General features: G+C 44.3%; 1 protein-coding gene across 4 annotated transcripts in view; it reads left to right on the forward strand.

Annotated features, from left to right (window-relative positions):
- The window catches only part of LOC106574559 (xin actin-binding repeat-containing protein 2), a 45,000-nt gene extending 24,881 nt beyond the window's left edge, over positions 1–20,119 (forward strand). For 3 of the 4 annotated variants that reach the window (XM_014150531.2, XM_014150530.2, XM_014150532.2), the window contains 8 exons: positions 789–973; positions 2,312–2,452; positions 3,414–3,506; positions 4,146–4,212; positions 4,584–4,687; positions 5,022–15,231; positions 19,624–19,757; positions 19,861–20,119. In XM_014150531.2, coding sequence (XP_014006006.2) covers positions 789–973; positions 2,312–2,452; positions 3,414–3,506; positions 4,146–4,212; positions 4,584–4,687; positions 5,022–15,231; positions 19,624–19,718 — 10,895 coding nt within the window. In that variant the 3' untranslated portion in view covers positions 19,719–19,757; positions 19,861–20,119. The remainder of the gene's footprint in view (positions 1–788; positions 974–2,311; positions 2,453–3,413; positions 3,507–4,145; positions 4,213–4,583; positions 4,688–5,021; positions 15,232–19,623; positions 19,758–19,860) is intronic. The other variant, XM_045697663.1, reaches the window with a different exon arrangement.
- The last annotated feature ends 3,898 nt before the right edge of the window (positions 20,120–24,017 follow it).

Genomic DNA, 24,017 nt, shown 5'->3' on the forward strand with positions numbered 1-24,017 from the left:
GTCCATTTGTGTGCGTGCGTGTGACGTTAGAGCAGTCCTGTTTGATTGATGAGTGTAACTCGCTTCAGTTTCATGACAACATCCTTTGTGAATCCCCATTGTCCTGTCTATGGCTATGTATAGAGGGGTCATGTACGAAACATGTGAGGGGGACGTGGTTCTGGAACAAGCCAGACGGAGGAGTGAGGCTAACTTGGATGGCAGAAGAGATGAGTGGACGCTGCTGAGGGGAGGACAGCTCGTAATAATGGCTGGATGGAGTCAATGGAATGGTATAAACTACATGGAAACCACGTTTGTGTTCGATACCATTCCATTCGCTCCGTTCCAGCCATTACTATGAGACGTCCTCCCCTCAGCAGCCTCCACTGATAGAGGTTTTCACTGTTGTCTCTGTTTCAGTTACATCATGGCCCTGTCCTTACAAATAATAGGATGAAGCAAGCACAACTGTTTTCCAATACGTCCTGTTAAAATGTCATCCATGGTTATTTCAAGAAGTATCTCTTGAAAGTATCTATTCTGTTTGTACATGTTTTATTTTATTTGACCATTAGTCTATTGGCACCACAAAATGGTGGACATCAATGGGCTGAAACGCTGAAAGGTTGACTCATAACTGATCTGACTTTTACGTAAACCATGGATTCACTGTAAATCAATGGTAAGAACGAATGCAGAAATTCGTGTGACATACGGCGCTTTCAAGTCAGGATTCGGCTCTTTCCGTGCATAAACTGCATTCTCATGTCCTGGAGAGTAAACTCCATGTCTGTTGCGTTTTGCAGCTGCGGGCAGCGCGGGTGGAACCAGGTCAGGACGTCCTGAGGAAAGGGAAAGGGTGGTGAGTCAGAGGAAAGGAGACGGAGGAGCGCCCACCAGCGAGGAGCCGGAGTCCGTGTCACTAAAGGAACGCATGGCCATGTATCAGGCTGCCGTGTCCAAGAAGGAGGCCAGCAGCTCATCCGCCACGGTAAGAGGATACTTCCACAAGGATGTAAAGAGAGATGGAGGGAAAGACACTCCAAGGATAATAACTAGACAGGCTGATAAGCAGGCAGGACAGGCAGGCAGACAGACACTATACCTTCAAACACACACATTGAAATGTGTGTGGCATAATTGGCAGTGCATCCCATTTTAATGGGTATTATTAACAGAACATATCCATGTATGCCCAAATATGACGCATTCTCAAAACGATTCTACACAGACATTCATGACCAAGCAAACCTGCTGTGTAAAAAACACAACAAAAAAGAGCTTAGATGCCTGGTTCATCAGAGTAAAGAAACACCTCTCTGAAAGCAGCTTACACTTTTTCCAGCCTGTAATTGAAAACGAGGGCATGTATTAAGCCAAGGCCATTAATTCAACTCAGTCTGTGGACTGAAGCCATCAGAGCCTCAACCTTTTAGCCTTTTACTATACGTGACTTAGTGGTTCACTATTATTCACTATTATATGGCTTCTCTTCCCTGGTCTGTTGCATTCCATTCAGCTTCTCTATACCCAGGCCACTGTTATCTGATTGGAACTGAAAGGAAGTCAGGAAGACGTTTTTATATTTCTAAGCCTTTTTATAATGAGAAGCCTCATGGATAGAAATAATTCCTCTTTTGTCATAAAGAAACCCAGTGTTGAATATTCCTGGACACTACAAAGATCTTCCAGCGACCACATATTCCCGGAACCTCTGTCCACACAGTTATATGTAAAATTCTGAAGACAAGTAGTGGGATATCAACATTCATCATGCATCATTTACTTTTACATTCAGTACTGAATGACACCAATGTAGATTTGCATTGAGGCCATCAGTGTCATTTGTCGGTGCCACTGCGGTGACCTCCGTTGATCCCAGTGTCATGGCCCATGGGGAGGCTGGGCTGTAGGGTTACTGAACACTATGAGGGGTAACAGACAGAATCTGGACCAGAATTATCCCTCAATACCTTTACAGCTACTGTCTGCATACGCCACTAAAACATAGCTTGATACAGTTATGCTGTGTTGTACTAGTTAGTTTGATTTGACTTGGTGTCACAGATGTTTGGGATATCCAATCGTGTGGGAAGACTGGGGACATCCTTCTCTTGCAAACGTCATGAGGTCCAAGTCATAACTCCCAACTGTATTTAGGGAAGTTGTCCAGTCCTGTGGAATATGCTGCTCACTTATGCCCCCTTCAGGACGTCCCGGGAACTATCACTTCTGCATTAACTACCACTGTAACCCTGAAGATACTCTTATGAGAACCCTTTGCATGGAGATGACTCGAACTAATGATGCCTATGTCTTCTCGTGATAGGTTATGGAGGAGTCTGAAGTCTGTTCTCTGCCAGGGGGTCTGGCCAGCGTGAAGAAACAGTTTGAGAGCCAGGAGTACGCCTCCTCCTCCCAGTCCCAGACCAGCGTTACGCAGATCCACTTAGAAAAGAGATCCATGCAGGTACTGGCATCTAAACCATCAAGGCATAAGCCATACATAGAAATCCTTTATTCTTATTTATTTATATTGCACTGGGGCTGTGGTCAGATGTGGAGCAGGGGGTTTTGTTGTGTTATTGTTACTGTGCATCAAGAGCCTTTTTACGTGTCTCTGCAGCTCAGGTAATGCAGCTCAGATAATGGGTCCACATGCTGTTTTGTTTTGCTGTATGGCAGGTTGTACGGCAACAACACATGTTATACCAGACCTAGGTGGTCTCAGGGAGCCAGTACTATTCTGACATGTATGCCTCTACGCTCTACATGTTTTAAATGTATTTTATATAACCTTTATTTAACTAGGCAAGTCCGTTAAGAACAAATTCTTATTTACAATGACGGCCTAGGAACAGTGCCAGGGAAAGAAAGTCCAATTTCAAGTATTCAATTTCTAAAACCTATTTGAGGTGCATTTGGTGTATTTTCATTTTACTTCAGAGATTTTCTACCTCTCTATTTGTCACTCACTCTCTCCTTAAGTTACTGTCTAATAGAATTTTGACATTACTATTCTCATGGGGAGAGCTCTGCAATTGACAGGAAATAATGTATTATTTATAACAGATGGATTTTCCAGTAAGCTTTGCTCTCTGAACATTCATATTTTCCCCTCCTGCTGCTAAATATGGTCTGCTGTCAGGGGGAACGCAATACTGCTGTGCGTTTGTGACTTCTAGCTACAATGTGTGTGTGTTAAAGTGTTTGTGTGCGAGTGTGTTGCTTGCAACCTGTCAGCGACGGGAACAGACGCTAGTCGAGCGGGTCCGTGACAAAATACTGTATGCCACCCTCAAGTAAAAGTACCCCCCGTAAAGCAGAACCGGCGTAAACCACACCCACCGGCATCTGGAGACATTCGTGTTTGTGAATCATGAGTATGTAGGCCTAGTGTGTGAACGGTCTGTGTCTGGTCTTTCTGACAGGAGGTGTCCAGCTCACAGGAGGTGACAGTGAGGAGCAGTGTCAGGGAGGTCATTCCCACCACTCAGCAAGTGGCCTACTTCCATGACCAGGAGGTATTATACACTTATACTTCATTACAATACATTACTTACCTGGTATTTACCAATGAATTCAGATCATTACTCAACTTTTCTCTCATATATATATATATATATATATATATATATATATATATATATATATATATATATATATATATATATATATATATATATATATATATATATATTTAAAAAAAATTATTAGTCTTTATATTCAGTTGGACCCTTAACCCTGCAACGGTGCAGTCTCAAACTAAACCTATTTCTCACAAACGCATATTGAGCCCGTCATGAAGCCTGCTCGGTCGTTTCCCATAATTTTAGCGCACATCTACTCAATAAACTCAATATGTTAGCTGCCCCCGCACCTGCCCCAACATCTATAATGAAGTGTACGTGAATAACTGTAACACTTTTTGTTTCTCATATCACTTTATTTGTTTTCCAAAGTTTTCCTACACAGAGTAAAGTAAAAAAAAAAAAAAGAACAAAAAAATGCAGGGCTAAATTAACCTCACGTGGTAAGAAAAATGCTGTTTTCATTGTGATTTTAACATTCCACTTACACACCCTTTCTGTTGTCTGTGTGTGAAGGAAATCAATTTGAAGAATTGACTATTGTGCTCACCGCTTGCCTCCATCTCATTACAGGTGACTCATGATCAAAGAGTTCAACAAAGCAACGTGGCCTCCAGTTATGAAAACCATGATGAAACAGGTAGAGTATAATACTACTCATATTTTAATTTTGGCCTTTTTTGATCACAGCCTAGAGTGTAGGCGTACCCTAGAGTGTATAGTAATGACTGTTGAAAAGCTGGAGATTATTCTCCAAACCTAAATTACAGATGAGGTGTGGAATTGAATTGTACTGCAGATGATTTTCTATTAGAAATTCAGTGCATGGCTGCAAATTAAATCAAGGCATAGGAAGGTAAAAAATATTGAAACTGGGAATAGGGTAATCGATGCCACTTTCGGAATTGGAAACGGTAGGTTTTAAAGACATGATTTTAGTTTCCTCCAAACCAACTGGGCTTCAAACTGAGACTCATTTAATGAGACAACTGTTTCCTGTTTCTATTTCAGTTAAGGTCATTGGAGGAGAGGACTTACCAAAGGTCTCCACTCAGGCTTTGAAACAACAGTATGAGAAGACGATAGAACAGGCCACGCCGGGCAAGCAAATTAAGGTAATGATGCAGTCTGTTTATCTACGTGGCCATTATAGTGTGTCTGTGTTTAGACGATGCCATTATATCAACATCAAAGCAGGGGAATTCACTTTGAGGGTAGTGAGTACTGAGTACATTGGATGACGTGAGAATGTGGTGAGCTTAAAAAGCACAAATTTATGATAGTTGTTATTATTTTGTGTAAAAACAAACATATTCAGAGATGTCATTATCTGCTTAAATCTACTGTCTGTTTTTTTCTGCTATACTGTCCTCTTTTCCATTTCTCTATCACTTCATATTCTGACTGCAACTACCACTGTCCTTCTTTCCATCAATCATAAAACCATAGATTGATCTGGATTATAACCAGTTTCAATGGGCACCGGTAAACCAGTCCTCCTCAGCAGCAGCTAGCTATGAAAGTTTGTCCACTATGAAACAGTCATCCAGGGCTTCAGCAGCAACGAGCTATGAAACCTCATCCACTGTGAGGACAGGGGTTGTCTCTTCATCTACCGCTGCCTCAGCCTCATCCAATATGAGGACAGGGGCTGTCTCTTCCTCTCCCGCTGCCTCAGCCTCATCCATGGATTATGAGACCATGGAGCACTTCCCTCCTCCACCCACTGAGCTAATGCCCCAGGAGGTCCCCGAGTGCTGTGACTCTCTCCCGCCTCAGGACCAGGGTGGCCAACAGAGATACATCTTCAACAAGGAGCAGTACTCCAAGCAGAGGAACCTCAATGAGCTGAAGCGCCTGTACAAGCACATGCACCCAGAGGTTCGGAGGACCATGGAGAAGGACTACTTCACCGACGTCACGGAGATCGAGCAGTCACAGCTGGATAGTGAAGATGAGATGACCGGGGAAGTCCAGCAGGCTTGCTATGTGTTTGAGAACAGCGGTGGGGATGAATGTATGAGCCCTGAGGGAGATTACCTGGAGTGGGACGAGATCCTTAAAGGGGAGGTGCAGTCCATGCGCTGGATGTTTGAGAATAAGCCGCTGGATACCATTAAAGATGACACCCCAGATGAGGATGATGAAGTGAAGAACATTGCTCAGCAGGAAATCATTGCAGGAAGTGATGTCAAATACACAGCATGGATGTTTGAGACCCAGCCCATGGATGCGCTGCGTGTAGACACCCCAGAATCCACTGTACATACAGGGAAATTGACTGAGCTAGCGAGAGGAGACGTACGAACAGCCACCTATCTTTTCGAGACCCAGCCACTGGATTGTCTGAATAAAATCTACCAGGAGGATGAGCAAGCCTTGGAGGTTGTCTTCACTAAAGATATTACAGGAGGGGACGTGAAAACAGCCAGGTATCTGTTTGAAACTCAACACTTGGATTCCCTCAGCCACACAGAGACCATTGAGGAGAGCCACTTCTTGAACCTGAAGTCAGAGCTTGAGGAGATCAAAGGGGAAGTGAAGACAACCACACGGATGTTTGAAACCCAGCCCATGTGTGTCATCAGGGGCGACTCTGGAAATATACTGGAGATCACCGCTATCCGCAGGGAGGAGATGGAGAAAGGAGACGTGAAGACCTCCCGCTGGCTCTTTGAGACCCAGCCTCTGGACATGATCAACAAAGACCCTGCCAAGGTGAAGCTGATCTGTGGAGTGTCCATGGAGGACAACTCCCAGGGAGGCGTGAACCGAGGGAGGTGGCTGTTCGAGACAAAAACACTGGACTCCATTAAAGACGAGGAATGGCAAAGCATCAGGCAAAAGGAGGAGATTATTGGAGCAGATGTGCGGAAGCACTGCCTGGTTTTCGAGACACAGCAGATGGATACTCTGAAAGACAATGCCAATGCCAGACCTTTACCCTCAGAGGAGATTGTAGGAGGTGATGTGCGATCAGCAAAACATCTGTTTGAGACAGTGCCAATGGAGAACCTGAAGGATCTGGCTGAAGTAGGGAAACTTCAGAAGATGGTTGCGTCCGAGGAGGAGAAGGGTGATGTTAGACATCAGAAGTGGGTTTTTGAAAGTCAACCACTTGAAAACATAAGGGAGGAGAAGAAGGAAATGACACGCACTATAAACCTTGAAGAACTTGATAAGGGCGACGTCACAAATCACAAGGAAAGATTTGAAACCTTGGATTTAAGCAGATGTGAGGGGGCACAGAGAATTCAAGTTGAAGGTGTTACCAGTGGGTCTGTGAAATCAAACAAAGTTATTTTTGAATCCACCCCGATGTATGCCATGCAAGACAGCGAGGGACACTACCATGAGGTGAAAACCGTGCGACGTGAGGAGATAGTAAAAGGAGATGTTCGAAGCTGCAGGTGGATGTTTGAAACACATCCTATCGATGAGTTTGAGGAAAGTATCAATAAATTCCAGATTATAAAAGGTATATCAAAGGAGGAGATTGAATCGGGCGATGTCAAGACTGCCAAGTGGTTATTCGAAACTCAACCCCTCGATGGTATTAAACATTTCAGCAACACTGAAGAAGATGAAACTAAGACAAAGGAGAGTGTTGAAATTGAGAAGGGTGATGTGAAAACCTGCAGGTGGCTGTTCGAGACTCAACCAATGGATAATCTGTATGAGAAAGCAGATAAGGTGAGGAATGAGAATGAGGTTGAGGAAGTCAACAAAGGGGATGTCAAAACATGCACATGGCTCTTTGAGACTCAGAACCTCGATAACATCTGTGACCATTCAGAGTCCGAATCGGAGACCGTTCTCAAAACCTGCACTGTCAAACTAGAGGACGTCCAAGGCAAAGATGTGCATCACGCTCGCTTCCTCTTTGAGACAGAGAACCTGGAGAACCTCACAGGGGAGGAGAGTGGTGCCTTCAGGAGGGTGACTAAGATTGATGTCCAGTCTGGAGATGTGTCTAGGATGAAGTTTCTCTTCCAGAATCGGTCTTCCGACATCATGACCTCAACCTCAGCTGAAACAATGCATAAGCTGAAGACCCTTACGGCAGAGGAAATTCAGAAAGGAAATGTAGTGAACAACATGTGGCTTTTTGAAAACCAACCTATTGACACTATCTGTGAGGATACAGAGGGAGCCAAGGACACTCGCACCGTAACCGATGTGCTGGGAGGAAACGTTGGTCAAGGACGCTTTGTTTTCGAGACTTACTCTCTCGATAAAATCCAGGAGGAGTCCACCGAGACTGAGATGTCAAAACTCCAGAGCATCATCAGGGACGATATAGAGAAAGGGGATGTGAAAAGCTACACCATGATGTTTGAAAATCAGCCACTGTATGCAATCTGTGACAAAGAGGGCCACTACCATGAAGTTACCACTATGACAAAGGAAGAAATCATGAGAGGAGATGTGGTGGGGGCCCGGTGGTTATTTGAGACAAAACCTCTGGATTCGATAAGGGACACAGACGACGTCTATGTCATCAAATCTGTCACGGAGGAGGACGTCCAGAAAGGTGATGTCAGCACAGCCAGGTGGAGGTTCGAAACACAACCTCTTGATGAAATCGCTGAGGACATGAAAGTGTTGACTAAAACAGTTGAAGATATCCAGGGTGGTGATGTGAAGACAAACAAACACCTTTTTGAGACAGATGAAACGTCTCAGAAGTATGTTAGAACTGTTAGCGTGAGTGAGATCCAAAAAGGGGACGTCAGGACTGCCTCATGGATGTTTGAAACACACAGCATCGATAAGATCCATGGCGAGGGCTCAGAATATGACGAAATGGAGACAGTGACAAAAGAAGAAGTGATGAAAGGTGATGTCAAACAGTCTGTGTGGCTCTTTGAAAAACAGCCGCTTGACAGCATTAAAGAGTCAGACGGAACAGAGACTGTTGTCACCCGGGAGGAGATCCCACAAGCAGATGTAAAGACAACAACATGGCTTTTTGAAACCACTCCTTTAACCAAATTTAATGAGAACAGTGTAGAAAGAACTGAAATAATGGGGAAGAGCATCAAAGAGACCCTTGAAGAGCTGTATTGTCAGAAAATGGTTGACTCACAAGGGATTCTCATTGAGACGGATGAGATAGGAGATATCAGAATGGCAAAATACAGACTCATGAACCAGGATGCTCCAGAAATCCAGAAGGAGGAGGTGATCAGAGGGGATCTGAACAATATCATGATGAACCTCCTAAACAGACGAGAAATGACAGAGAAAGGGATAGTCATAGACCAGGAAGAGAGAGGCAACATCAACACAACAGTAAAACAGCTATTCAACCAAGAAAAGGGATTCAATGTTGAGAAGGAGGAAATCCTCAGAGGCGACATTCAAGAGGCCATCAACAACCTACTAAAGGAGGAGGGCTCCTCAAAACGTGGAATTCTGATTCAAGAAGACGAAAAGGGAGACGTGCGAATGACTATATACTCCCTCCTAAATAAGGAAGACGGTGATGGCGTTGAGAAGGAGGATATCATCAAAGGCAATGTCAGTAGGACCCTTCACAGACTCTTGTCCAACCCAGGGTCAGAGGAATCTAAAAGGATAAGGGTGGAAGACACGGAGAGGGGTAACGTTAGCTTTTACTCCACCTGCATTGAATCTGGGGCTCTGGATTACCTCAAACAACTCCAGTTTGAACCTAATGAGGAACAAGAACAGGCGCAGAAGGAACGCATCATTGGCGGCGACGTTATGGAAACCAAAATGACACTAAGGAAGAATCAACAGCAGATTGAACGCACAGTAGCTGAGGACGATATTGTCCCTGGTGATGTCAACAACACAGTGAAGGTGTTCATGATGGAACCTGCTCTCTTGCTGGAAAACCTGCAGAAAGAGGAAATTGTCAAGGGAGATCTGAGGGCGGCCCTGGACTCACTAACCAAAACTATTAGCAAGAGAGTCATGATAGAGAAAGAGGAAGTGGTGAAAGGGGACCTACACACCACTCTGAGGTCTTTGGAGGAGGCTCAAAACCAAGCCAAGGAAATGGAAAAGCCAGAAATTGTCCGAGGTGATATCCGAGGAGCCCTCCAATCATTAGAGAAATCGGCGACCACCAAGACTGAGGTAACTGTTGAGGATTTAGTGCCCGGCGATATCAAAGGCACCTTGAAATCACTAGAAGAGGCTAAGCAGGCAGTGAAAGAGATGGAAAAGGAGGAGATTGTAAAGGGAGACATTCATACTGCGCTGAAGGGTTTGCATGAGGCCTCGAGTGAGAAAAAGCTTTACCAGCACCAAGTGAGTGAACAGGGGGACGTGAGAGGCACAATACAGCTGTTACTAGAACCATCCACATCCCCACGAATGCAACGCAGGGGAAGCACTGAGGGAGATGTGAAGACCTCCATAAAATGCCTCTACGAAGGGCAGGGGCAGGACCAGGATGAGGAGCAATCACAGATGGAGAAGGAGGAGGTGATAAAGGGAGATGTTAAAGGAGCCATAAAGAATCTGATGCAGAGAAAAGAATATTCAAATCGGAAAGTACGAAAGTATCCTCCCAGGAAAGCTCCCAGATCTCATGTGAAAAATCCATTACCCAAACAGCAAGTGATGGACCATGAATACTTAGATGTGGCTAAGAATGAGAACGTCACAGTCAATCTAGCCCCTGCTGTGAAAAACCTGTCTCAGAGTCAGAGCAGTAAATCACAGGACACCACACAAAAGCACACTAAGAAGTACACCGAGAACAAATCAGTGAAGAGCAGCAAGACCCTCACCCAAGAGGAACACTCTATGACAACACAGGTCCAAACAGTAAATATTTTGGAGGACTCACAGCAGGAACATGTAAAAGAACAGACTGAAGTTAAAGAACAGACACATGTTAAACAACAGAGTGTGAAACAGAAAATGCAACCCCCTCCTAAGCACATGATCATAAAGAAGAAAGACCTGACCAATCAGATGACCGATAATACATCAATGAATCAGATGACAGAGATTAAAGCAGCCAATCAGATGACTGTGAATCAATCAGCCAATCAGATGACTGTGAATAAAGCAGCCATTCAGATGACTGAGAATAAAGCAGCCAATCAGATGATTGTGAATAAATCAGCCAATCACATGACTGAGAATAAAGCAGCCAATCAGATGATTGTAAATAAATCGTCCAATCACATGACTGAGAATAAAGCATCCAATCAGATGGGTGTGAATAAATCAGCCAATCATATAACTGAGAATAAAGCAGGCAATCAGATTATTGTGAATAAATCAGCCAATCATATGACTGAGAATAAAGCAGTCTCAGACATAAAGGTGACGAAAGAAACACAGAGAGAAACACAAGTCTCAGATATGAACGTGACAACACAGGTCAAATCAGTCAATATGTCTGAGTCCTCAAAGCAGACACATGTTAAAAAACAGGCTGTGAAACAGAGAACACCACCACCCCCTAAACCCATCTTCATAAAGAAGAAAAACATGACCAATCAGATGACTGATAATACATCAACGAATCAGATAACTGAGAATGAAGCAGCCTCAGACATAAATGTGATGAAAGAAACACAAAGCGCATCTCAAACTAATATTGTTTCAAAACAAACACAGGAAACAAAAACAATGAAACAGTTGCAAACAACTGTGACAGAACATAATACTGTTATACAAAAACACAACGTCAAAAATCTGAATACAAATTTCCGGAACCTGGACATGAAGAGAAAAGGTATGATAAAGAAAAGGACGCCTGAGATTCATTTCCCTCCTCCTCCCACGTCCCCGCCTCCACCCTCTGAGTCTGAGATGTCACTTCCTCCCCCGCCCTCACCAGTGGCAGGCAGCCCAATGTCCCTGTCATGCCATAGTCCAATGTTTCCCACATCCCGTCCCCTGATTACGAGACAGGACAGTGAACTTCCGCCTCCACCTCCTCCACCCCCAGCAGAATGCGGGGAGCCTGACTTTTTCCCTTCTCCCCCACCCCCACCCTCCGAGGCAGGGCAAGACTTTCTTCCTCCACCGCCCTCACAGCAAGAGCTAAACTCAATGCCACACCAAGTGCCTACACCACCACCTGGAAAGCCATTTAAAGCTAAGCCTTTATTCAAAATCCCAAAACCTGAACCACCCAAGCAACCAATACTGGTCAAACCAAAATGGCAGAAAAAGCAAGCAGTACCACCACCGCCTCCTCCACCTCCTCAGCCAATGACAGTTCAGACAGAACATAAAGAGGAAGCAGTAGTCCAGGAAGTCAAGAGTGAAATCAGTTGTAAACATGTGGAAACTACAAATACTACCAACACACAGGTTCAATCTGATTCTACAGTGTCCATGACTAAAATCCCTTCACCAATCCCAGTGGCAAAACCACCACAGGAAGAGTTGCCACGACCACCTAAAAAGGTATTCATCCCTCCAATCAAAATACCCCTACCTGCAGAACCTGCCCCAGTTGCAAAACCTAAACCGTATGCCAGTAAATTCAAAACTCCACTGATGCTGGCAGAGGAAAGGTATCGTGTGCAAAGAGAGGAGGCTGAGAGACACAAGTCACAAGACACAACTCCCGCCACTTCACGAGTCACATCTCCCACCTCTCCTCCAACTAATATGATGCAAATGATGGGCTCAACCAATGTTGGAAGTGAACAACACTCAGTTGCACACAAAACAGAGCAGTCAAAAGTGACCTCAGAGGTAACACAGGCTGAGGAAACTCCGTTTAAAAGCAAAGTATGCACAGCATCACAAGAGCCGCACACGAAGAAAGCTCTATCACATATCCCCCTGAGCAAACCTTTGATCTCCATGGTAAATAACAAATCAACCTCTGAATCTGGAAATATTTCCTCAGATAAGAAACACATTACCACTGATCAGTCCTCTATGGTCTCTTCTGGGAAAGAACTCGCCTCATCTGTTGCCTCCAGAAAACATCAGGCTGTTTCCTCTGGCAAGCATCAGTCTGTTTCCTCTGGCAAGCATCAGGCTGTTTCAGTTTCTGCTGCTCACCCTCACCATGAGTCCAACATTAAAGTCCAATCTGGCTTTAATGTGATTTCGTCCTCAGTAGCTGAGCAGCAGAGTGGAATGAATGCTAGCTCACAGTCTATCATCTCCACTCAGAGCATTGTCCAGGAAAATGTACATCTTCAAACCCAATCCACCGTCACATACGAAGCAGAGGAGGAAAAGAATACTAACGCCTCTCTCACACAGGAAGTAAAAAAGATTCCATCTCAGCCCACCAAAATCAAAATTCCAAAAGTGACACCAAATTTCAAGGTGCGAACAGTGAAGTTGCCGACAGAGAAGAAAGAGGAGAAAAGAGAGGTGGTGGAAAAAGATCAACGAGCAGTGAAAAACGAATTACATGTACATCAAATGGGTATGGAGAATATTTCTAAGAGTGAGACCAGAGTAGTTCAGGAGAGCACGCAGATGGCCACCAGTAGCTCAGCAAAAAATGAAGTAAAGGTGGAGATGAATGTGATACAGGAGAAAGCTGAGGAGGTTGAGAAAACTGCAGCTGCCAAGGAAACAAAGTTGGAGATCCAAATGACGACAAAGGCAAAGCAGAAAGGCATTAAAGTCCCTTTTCCCAATGAGCCAAAACTAGTTCCCACGCCAGTAGCTCAAGCTCCAGGGCACTGCCACATATCTGTCTCCCATAGTCAACAGAGCATGCAGGAACAGCACATTCAGAAGCACGAGCAAGTGATTGTTAATGAGAGAGTAGTTCAACAGAGCTTCCAGAAGCAGGAACAGCAGGTTCGCACACAGAAGCAGCAGGTCAAGTCTTTCCAACAACAAAGAGAAGTAAGCAAAATGCAGCAGCATCAAAAGAGGTCGAAGGCAGAGTCTAAGGCTGTCTCCGTGAACATTGCAGGGAAGGAAGCAGCACAGACAGAAACAGCTCAATCAATGGTGGAAAGCTCAGCTCAATCAGTGGAGAGCACAGATTCAGAGAAATGTGTAATGGTACAGAAACTGCTATTTAACATTAAGCAGCTTCATCCAGGGAAAATGGATTCAAACTCAGTGAGGACAATACTTAGTGAGGTCCCTGACTGGTTGATGAGGGCGGAGGAAAAGCGTGATTTAACACAGGTTGCTGTTCAGCAGAATAAGAAGAAGCTCATAGAGATCATTTTCCATGTGAGAAACCTAGCACAAGCAAAACTTGTATTCTTAGAAGGACAAATGGCAGCCATGGCAAAACAGGAGAGAGAACCGTCACCTGCATCCTCACCTGCACCACCACCTGCACCACACCCTGCACCGTCACCTGCATCCTCACCTACACCACCACCTGCACCAGCATCTGAAAATAAAGGATTTGGAGGAGCAACAACCAAGATATCTAAAACAATCATTGGCTCATCAAGAGTCAAAACCCATAAGAAAGTGGTTGAGGAGAAGAAGATCTCTCATGAGAGCAAAAAGCCGGAGCTGACTGAAGTAAAAGGTCCTGATCCCAGAGTTCCCTCTCCCATGCTTGCAACGCGAACACCTTCACCTACCTTCATCAGCATTGAATCAGTGAGGAGAACAGACTCACCCCTCATGGTAACCCCCTCACCTCCTCCGTCATACAGGTCTGGTGCCACCCCAACCCCACCCCCTCCCCGCACCCCTACCTCTCGGTTCTGTAGGGACACACCCTCTCCCACCTTGAGCAGCTCAGAGAAGCTAGCCAAGTTGAAGGACACCACTGCGAAGCTCTCTCGGGGCATGACCCCTCCCCCACCCATGCCCGAGTTTCTGACCACAGAGCAAGCCTCCGACAGAGAGGATTCCCCAGCGCTGATTGAACCTGAGATCCACATGCAGACACAGGAGATGGAGACTGGGACGACGACTCCGGATGTGGCTGATATGGTTGACTCCATGATGACTGTCAGAGACAAGAAGTTCTTCTTTGAGGAAGCTCAGAAGGCAGAGGTGAGCAGGACATACATGCGGAAGGACCCCATTGAAATCCCGGAGCGCCTGGGTCCAGAGGATCTAGAGGAAGTTCCTGAGGGTGTGAATATAGACATAATGAAAGAGGATCTCCCTAGGCTTGACCTGTCAAAGCTGGTCAATCAATTTGAATCGGCACAACCAAAGCTGTTCATCAGAAAAGATCCCATCGTCATCACAGATAGACTGGGAAGTGACACTGAAGATCCAGAGGCAGACCCCAAAACGCCAAAAACCGATGAAACACCTGCCTTCAACATCAAGGCCATCAAGAATGCCTTTGACTTGGGTGATCATAATGCTCTCAAAGAAGTGAGAGAGAAACAAGAGGAGAGAGAGAGGAGAGAATCAGAGTCTGCCGAACTGACGGGGCATTCCGAAACAAAGTCCGTTACTGAGGAGTTCTCTGGCATGGATGAATTTGGCAACGTAACAAGCGGGGTGAGGAGCGAGACCAGCATGCACTCTGAGAGCCACATGACCCGCCCCCTCCCTCCCTCCTACGCCGACGTGGTGAAAGGGACGGTTGAAGAGATGGCAGTTCCTGTGAAGGCCGCCACAGAGGACCTACTGAAGAGCTTCAACGAGTCCTGGGCCGAAAGAGAGAGTGTGTTCCAGAATCTGGGATTCAGTGTCTCAGAACAGAGGACATCACAGATTGTAACACACCAGCAGGAGACTGTCGTGACGGGTAAACCAACACATGGAGCATGAGGGGAGACTAATAGAGAGTGATGGTGTGTTTAACATATTTTTGTGTGAAAGTAAAAAATATTAACAGTGCCTTCAAATTCAACATTAATGTTTTGCATCTGCACTATTTTCATTATGCATTTCCCCTTTGTTGTTCTTCTTCTTTATTCTTATCTGACAGACACTAACACTTCTAAAGCATAATGAATCTAATGGGTACTGGCAGTCTGTTAGAATGCATTAAAACACAGCAAGAGCGTGCCTCATGATATCCTCGTCAACAGGGGGGTGGTTTTGTTGATGCCTAAGACACTGTATAGAGCTGCTTTTGCAAAAAGGATTGATTGGAAGTTATGGATTAATGTTTTCATGCTTGTGGTTGCATAATTCTAATTATAAACTGGGTGGTTCGAGCCCTGAATGCTGATTGGCTAATACCTGTGGTATATCAGACAGTGTACCACGGGTATGACAAAACCTTTATTTTAACTGCTCTAATTACATTGGTAACCAGTTTATAATAGCAATAAGGCACCTCAGGGTTTGTGATATATGGCCAATATACCAAGGGTAAGGGCTGTGTCCAGGCACTCCGCGTTGTGTCGTGATTAAGAACAGCCCTTAGCCGTGGTATATTGGCCATATACCACACCTCCTCGGGCCTTATTGCTTAAGTATACACTACCGTTCAAAAGTTTGGGGTCACTTAGAAATGTCCTAGTTTTTGAATGAAAAGCACATCTTTTGTCCATTCAAATAACATCCAATTTTTTTTATTTAACTAGGCAAGTCAGTTAAGAACAAATTCTTATTTTCAAAGACGGCCTAAGAACAGTGGGTTAACTGGGCAGAACGACAGATTTTTACCTTGTCAGCTCGGGGTTCGAGTCCAACGCTCTAACAACTAGGCTACTTGCCGCCCCGAAATGATCAGAAATACAGTGCAGATATTTTTTATGTTGTAAATGACTATTGTAGCTGGAAATGGCAGATTTTTTTATGGAATATCTACATAGGCGCGTTGTGTTAGCTAATCCAAGTTTATAATTTTGAAAGGCTAATTGATCATTAGAAACCCCTTTTACAATCATGTTAGCACAGCTGAAAACTGTTGGTCTGATTAAAGAAGCAATACAACTGGCCTTCTTTAGACTAGTTGAGTATTTGGAGCATCAGTGTTTGTGGGTTAGATTACAGGCTCAAAACAAATAACTTTCTTCTGAAACTCGTCAGTCTATTCTTATTCTGAGAAATGAAGGCTATTCCATGCGAGAAATTGCCAAGAAGCTGAAGATCTCGTACAACGCTGTGTACTAATCCCTTCAGAGAACAGCGCAAACTGTCTCTAACCAGAATAGAAAGAAGAGTGGGAGGCCCCGGTGCACAACTGAGCAAGAGGACAAGTACATTAGAGTGTCTAGTTTGAGAAACAGATGCCTCACAAGTCCTGAACTGGCAGCTTAATTAAATACTACTAAGCTACAGGACTGTTGCTAAGCTACAGGACTGTTTTGATAGCACAGACTGGAATATGTTCCGGGATTCCACCGATGGCATTGAGGAGTACACCACATCAGTCATTGGCTTCATCAATAAGAGCATCGATGACGTCGTCCCCACAGTGACCGTACATACATACCCAAACCAGAAGCCATGGATTACAGGCAGCATCCGTACTGAGATAAAGGCTAGACCTGCCGCTTTCAAGAAGCGGGACTCTAACCCGGAAGTTTATAAGAAATCCAGCTATGCCCTCTGATGAACCATCAAACAGGCAAAGCATCAATACAGGACTAAGATTGATTCGTACTACACCGGCTCTGACGCTCGTTGGATGTGGCAGGGCTTGCAAACCATTACAGACTACAAAGGGAAGCACAGCCGAGAGCTGCCCAGTGACACAAGCCTACCAGACGAGCTAAACTACTTCTATGCTCGCTTCGAGGCAAATAACACTGAAACATGCATGAGAGCACCATCTGTTCCTGAAGACTGTGTAATCACGCGCTCCGCAGCCGATTTGAGTAAGACCTTTAAAAAGGCCAACATTCAAAAGGCCGCAAGGCCAGACGGATTACCAGGACGTGCACTGCGAGCATGCGCTGACCAACTGGCAAGTGTCTCCAATGATATGTTCAACCTCTCCCTGTCCGAGTCTGTAATACCAACATGTTTTAAGCAGACCACAATAGTGCCTGTGCCCAAGAACACTAAGGTAACCTGCCAAAATGACTACCGACCCGTAGCACTCACGTCTGTAGCCATGAAGTGCTTTGAAAGGCTGGTCATGACTCACATCAACACTATCATCCCAGAAACCCACTCCAATTTGCATACCGCCCCAACAGATCCACAGATGATGCAATCTCTATTGCACTCCACACTACCCTTTCCCACCTGGACAAAATGAACACCTATGTGAGAATGCTATACATTGATTACAGCTCAGCGTTCCACCCCATAGTGCCCCCAAAGCTCATTAATAAGCTAAGGACCCTGGGACTAAACACCTCCTTCTGCAACTTAATCCTGGACTTCCTGACGGTCCGCCCCCAGGTGGTAAGGGTAGGTAACAACACATCCGCCACGCTGATCCTAAACACAGGGGCCTCTCAGGGCTGCTTGCTCAGTCCCCTCCTGTACATCCTGTTCACTCATAACTGCACGGCCAGGCACGACTCTAAAACCATCATTAAATTTGCTGATGACACAACAGTGGTAGGCCTGATCAACGACAAGACAGCCTATAGGGAAGAGGTCAGAGACCTGGCCGTGTGGTGCCAGGACCACAAACTCTCCCTCAACGTGATCAAGACAAAGGAGATGATTGTGGACTACAGGAAAAAGAGGACAGAGCACACCCCAATTCTCATAGATGGGGCTGCAGTGGAGCAGGTTGAGAGCTTCAAGTTCCTTGGTGTCCACATCACCAACAAACTAACATGGTCCAAGCACACCAAGACAGTTGTGAAGAGGGCACGACAAAACCTATTCCCCCTCAGGAGACTGAAAAGATTTGGCATGGGTCCTCAGATCCTCAAAAGCTTCTACAGCTGCACTATCGAGAGCATCTTGACTGGTTGCATCACTGCTTGGTATGGTAACTGCTCGGCCTCTGACCACAAGGCACTACAGAGGTTAGTGTGAAAGGCCCAGTACATCACTGGGTCCAAGTTTCCTGCCATCCAGGACCTTGATACCAGGCAGTGTCAGAGGAAGGCCCTAAAAATTGTCAAAGACTCCAGCCACCCTAGTCATAGACTGTTCTCTCTGCTACCGCACGGCAAGCGGTACCGGAGCGACAAGTCTAGGTCCTAAACAGCTTCTAAACAGCTTCTACCCCAAAACCATAAGACTCCTGAACATCTTGTCAAATGGCTACCCCTCTTCACACCACTGCTACTCTCTGTTGTCATCTATGCATAATCACTTGAATAACTCTACCTACATGTACATACTACCTCAACTAACAGGTGCCCCAGCAGATTGACTCTGTATCGGTACCCCCCCCTGTATATAGTCTCGCTATTGTTATTTTACTGCTGCTCTTTAATTACTTGTTACTTTTATCTCTTATTCTTATCCGTATTTTTTTAAACTGCATTGTTGGTTAGGGGCTCGTTGGTAAGCATTTCAATGTAAGGGCTACACCTATGACTAATACAATTTGATTTTGATTTGATTTTGATTAACATCAGCACGAACGCCATATTTATGAGGCCTGCTTAGCTTAGCTTGGTAACATCTGTACGTCGGTGTGTGTTATGTCTGTCTTGGTTAAGTCACATTTGGCAATGCAGCCTACTATACTGTACATAGGGAGATGCTCCTGAGTGGCGGAGTGGTCTAAGGCACTGCATCTCAGTGCTCGAGGCGTCACTACAGACCCTGGTTCGATCCCGGGCTGTATCACAACCGGCCGTGATCAGGAGTCCCATAGGGCGGCGCACAATTGGCACAGCGTCGTCCGGGTTAGGGGAGGGTTTTGCCAGGGTAGGCCGTCATTGTAAAATAATACTTTTTTCTTAACTGATTTGCCTAGTTAAACATTTTTTAAACGGTAGACTACTGTATGTCACCTTTTCTAAACCCTTTATAGATTATGGAATGAACTACACAGATCTGTGAAGCATCTTTGTAGTGCTTAGCAAGATGTTACTGTTCGTATGCTACATAAAGCCTTCATAATTTGTAGTTTGTTTAAAGTGAGAACCATTTTTTCATTTATTTCATACATTATTTACAGTCCAGTAGGTTTACTGATAATAACTAACTATTAACTAATAGTGTTGATATGTTAGTGTTAACTCATTTTGCTTTGTTGTCACTTTGTTTGTTTTTACTGAAAAGATAAATAAAAGAATGACCTAACACTATCTTTCTCTTGCAGAAAATTCGAGTTCCAGAGTCCGAACTGTGCACGGTGTGTCGGAAGAGGGTGTATCCGATGGAGAGTCTGATCGCAGACAAACACAATTTCCATAAAAGCTGTTTCCGCTGTGAGCACTGCAGTGGCAAACTAAGGTAAACCACAAACTTGGGCTTATAACCAGTACAAATAATAACAACTATCTTATTTCAAATGTTGTGTCTGAATACTGTAGCAACAACATTTTGTCTTTCTCAGCCTTGGCAACTACGCCTCTCTCCATGGACGAATGTACTGCAAGCCACACTTCAAACAACTGTTCAAGTCCAAAGGAAATTATGACGAAGGATTTGGACAGAAGCCTCACAAAGACCTTTGGAGTGCTAAAAATCAAGAGTATTCCATTGAAAATGAAAAGACTAAGCTAAAATCCCCGTCCCCTGAAAAACTAGATTCCAGAAATTCCACAGCCAGGAGCAGTTTCAGTTCGACAAAGATAGAGGTACCACCTCCACAGGAAAAGGAAGTGAGCAAATCACAGGATGAAAACAAAAAGCCCACAAGTAAGATTGCAGTTGTATGGCCCCCTCAAAATGATTCTCCCAAGAAAGTGTTCATGGTGGAGGACGAGGTGAAGCTGGTTAAACCCTCATGGCCCCCCCAGGATAGCTCTCCACAGACTGACACCGATGCCCATAAAAGCCAGATCAATGAACCTTCATTAAAAGATAGCCCTGCGATAAAAACACAAAATTGTCCTCAAGAAACTGCATGGGAAAGTGCCGTTGTAACTATAGAAACTCCAGCAGAGAAGCCGGCTTTGACCACTCCTGTAGACCTAGTAGAGGTAACAGAGAGTACTCCCACCCATGAACCCCCAAGAGACAGTGGCATAGCGGTAGCTGGGAAAGTGGAACCCGATGTGGAAGTGACAAGCGAGGTGAACGAGGAAGGAGCTGTGGAAAGTGTGAATGTGACAGAAAAAGATGAAAAGGAAAGTGGAGAGAAGGTAGAGGATGTGAGAGTAAATGGGCATAGCGGGGAGGCTGAGGCAGAGAACTCTTATAAAGAGGAGAAGGAGAAAATGGAGAAAGTAAATGGGAGTGAGGAGGATAAGGTCAAGGTCACAATGATAGATGGTGAGGCATCAGGTGAGCCAGCAGTAAATGCAAACTCCAACAACAATAATAACGGACAATTATTATTTGACCATGAACCAATGTTCAAAGTGCTTGATGACTACAAAACGGAAGAAAGAGATTTAATACTTCAGTCCACAGAACCAGCTACTGCCGAAAGCGATTTTAAGGAGGGCATATTCGGGGATGAAGAGCTAAAATGGATGCCAACCAACGTTCTAGATATGGCGCAGAGGGAGGACGCTTTTGTGCCAATGGGTGCCAAATGTATGGAGGCCACAGACGACAGTCTAGATAAACATGTCTTCACAGAGGCGACTCAAAGTACATTTTCTTTTGAAGCGGAACCAAAGATTAGCACCTCTAGCTTCCTGGAGGACATTTTTGCTGGGCTGGATAACAGTTCCATCCTCCTGTCTGATTTTAAGTCTGACATCTTTAGTGAGTCTGTCAGTGAGAGGCCCTTGGTGTCATCGCTGGACGACCTTTTGGATTTTGGAATGGAGTCAAGAGGAAACACAGATAAACCCAAAGACGGGTGGAAAGGGGATGAACAGCTTGACAGCTTTGCCATGAAGGATGTCTGTGCACAGGGGATAAGCAACATGCTGTGGAAAGATGATTATGACTCGCTGTCAGTGGAGGAACAAATCAAGAGGAACAGATATTATGACGATGACGACAGTGACAACTCCTAAATCTGATAACATTTAATCCATCTTTTCTATCACTTAATTAGTCAATTCTGTCCTCATACAATCCCTAATTTCATTTCTGTCTGTGGAGAGATGAATCAAGCTAATATCACAACTTCCCTATAACTATTTTTGTACTGTGTTTTAGCAATGATATCGATGCTCTTTATTACAATATCTAGATTTGATCTTGCTGTTTAAAAGCACCTGGTGTGCAGTTAAAAAAAATGTATAAGGGATTTTTTTGTTCCATGTTTTTCTGTATACATTGCTTCTGATATTTTAAAACCATCAAAACAGAACATATTCATATTTTGCAAGACATTCATTATACTTTCTTGCTACAGTATAAGGGTTTTTCGATTTGTTTGGTTTGTTGGAAAGAATGCCTGTGAGGTTTAATCTTCTGAGTCTGATTAAAGATTATTTACTTTTCCTATTCTATTGTTTCTACATTAGTAATGTAGTTATTAATAAAGACTATACATGTTTCTGGTACATTACTTTTTAATCAGTGGGGGAAGAGATACTAAGGTAAACATTGTGTGTAGAGGTGTAGTTTGGTCTACAGTCTGTATGGTTGGCCAGCTGAGATCTCTTAAGTTAGAGCCATATTTATTTCCATTGAGGGAGCCAGAGGGTTGTAGGAGGAATACAGATTTTAACATGTATAGTGCTTTCAGAAATAATTCATACCCCTTGATTTATTCCACATTTTGTTGTATTACAGCCTGAATTTCTCACTCATCTACACACACTACCCCATAATGACAAAGTGAAAACATGTTTTTAGACATTTTTGCTAATTTATTGAAAATGAAATACTGAAATATCTAATTTACATAAGTATTCATACCCCTGAGTCAATACATGTTAGAATCACCTTTGACAGCGATTACAACTGTGAGTATTTTGGGGTAAGTCTCTAAGAGCTTTGTACACCTGGATTAGAGGTCGACCGATTAATCGGAAAGGCCGATTAATTAGGGACGATTTCAAGTTTTCATAACAATCGGAAATCGGTATTTTTGGACGCCGATTTGGCCAATTTTTTTATTTTAATTTAAAAAACAATACTTTATTTAACTAGGCAAGTCAGTTAAGAACACATTCTTATTTTCAATGACGGCCTAGGAACGGTGGGTTAACTGCCTTGTTCAGGGCCAGAACGACAGATTTTTACCTTGTCAGCTCGGGGATTCAATCTTGCAACCTTACGGTTAACTAGTCCAACACTCTAACCACCTGCTTTACATTGCACTCCACGAGGAGCCTGCCTGTTACGCGAATGCAGTAAGAAGCCAAGGTAAGTTGCTAGCTAGCATTAAACTTATCTTATAAAAAACAATCAATCAATCATAATCACCAGTTTACTACACATGGTTGATGGTATTACTAGTTTATCTAGCCTGTCCTGCGTTGCATATAATCGCTTTGGTACACGTAGCTCCAACGTGTACCTAACCATAAACATCAATGCCTTTCTTAAAATCAATTCACAAGTATATATTTTTAAACCTGCATATTTAGTTAATATTGCCTGCTAACATGAATTTCTTTTAACTATGGAAAATGTGTCACTTCTCTTGCAACAGAGTCAGGGTATATGCAGCAGTTTGGGCCACCTGGCTCGTTGCGAACTGTGAAGGCTATTTCTTCCAAACAAAGACAACCGACTTCGCCAAAGGGGGGATGATTTAACAAAAGCGCATTTGCGAAAAAAGCACAATCGTTGCACGACTGTACCTAACCATAAACATCAATGCCTTTCTTAAAATCAATACACAGAAGTATATATTTTTAAACCTGCATATTTAGTTAAAAGAAATTCATGTTAGCAGGCAATATTAACTAGGGAAATTGTGCCACTTCTCTTGCATTCTGTGCAAGCAGAATCAGGTTATATGCAGCAGTTTGGGCCGCCTGGTTTGTTGCGAACTGTGTGAAGACCATTTCTTCCTAACAAAGACCGTAATTAATTTGCCTGAATTTTACATAATGATGACATAACATTACATTTTACATTTTTACATTTACATCACTTAGCAGACGCTCTTATCCAGAGCGACTTACAAATTGGTGCAGTCACCTTATGATATCCAGTGGAACAACCACTTTACAATAGTACATCTATATCTTTTTTTTGGGGGGGGGGGGGGTAGAAGGATTACTTTATCCTATTCCAGGTATTCCTTAAAGAGGTGGGGTTTCAGGTGTCTCCGGAAGGTGGTGATTGACTCTGCTGTCCTGGCGTCGTGAGGGAGCTTGTTCCACCATTGGGGTGCCAGAGCAGCGAACAGTTTTGACTGGGCTGAGCGGGAACTGTGCTTCCGCAGAGGTAGGGAGGCGAGCAGGCCAGAGGTGGATGAACGCAGTGCCCTTCTTTGGGTGTAGGGACTGATCAGAGCCTGAAGGTATGGAGGTGCCGTTCCCCTCACAGCTCCGTAGGCAAGCACCATGGTCTTGTAACAGATGCGAGCTTCAACTGGATGCCAGTGGAGTGTGCGGAGGAGCGGGGTGACGTGAGAGAACTTGGGAAGGTTGAACACCAGACGGGCTGCGGCGTTCTGGATGAGTTGTA

The sequence above is a fragment of the Salmo salar genome, chromosome ssa16, assembly GCF_905237065.1.
Source record: "Salmo salar chromosome ssa16, Ssal_v3.1, whole genome shotgun sequence".
Lineage (NCBI taxonomy): Eukaryota > Metazoa > Chordata > Actinopteri > Salmoniformes > Salmonidae > Salmo > Salmo salar.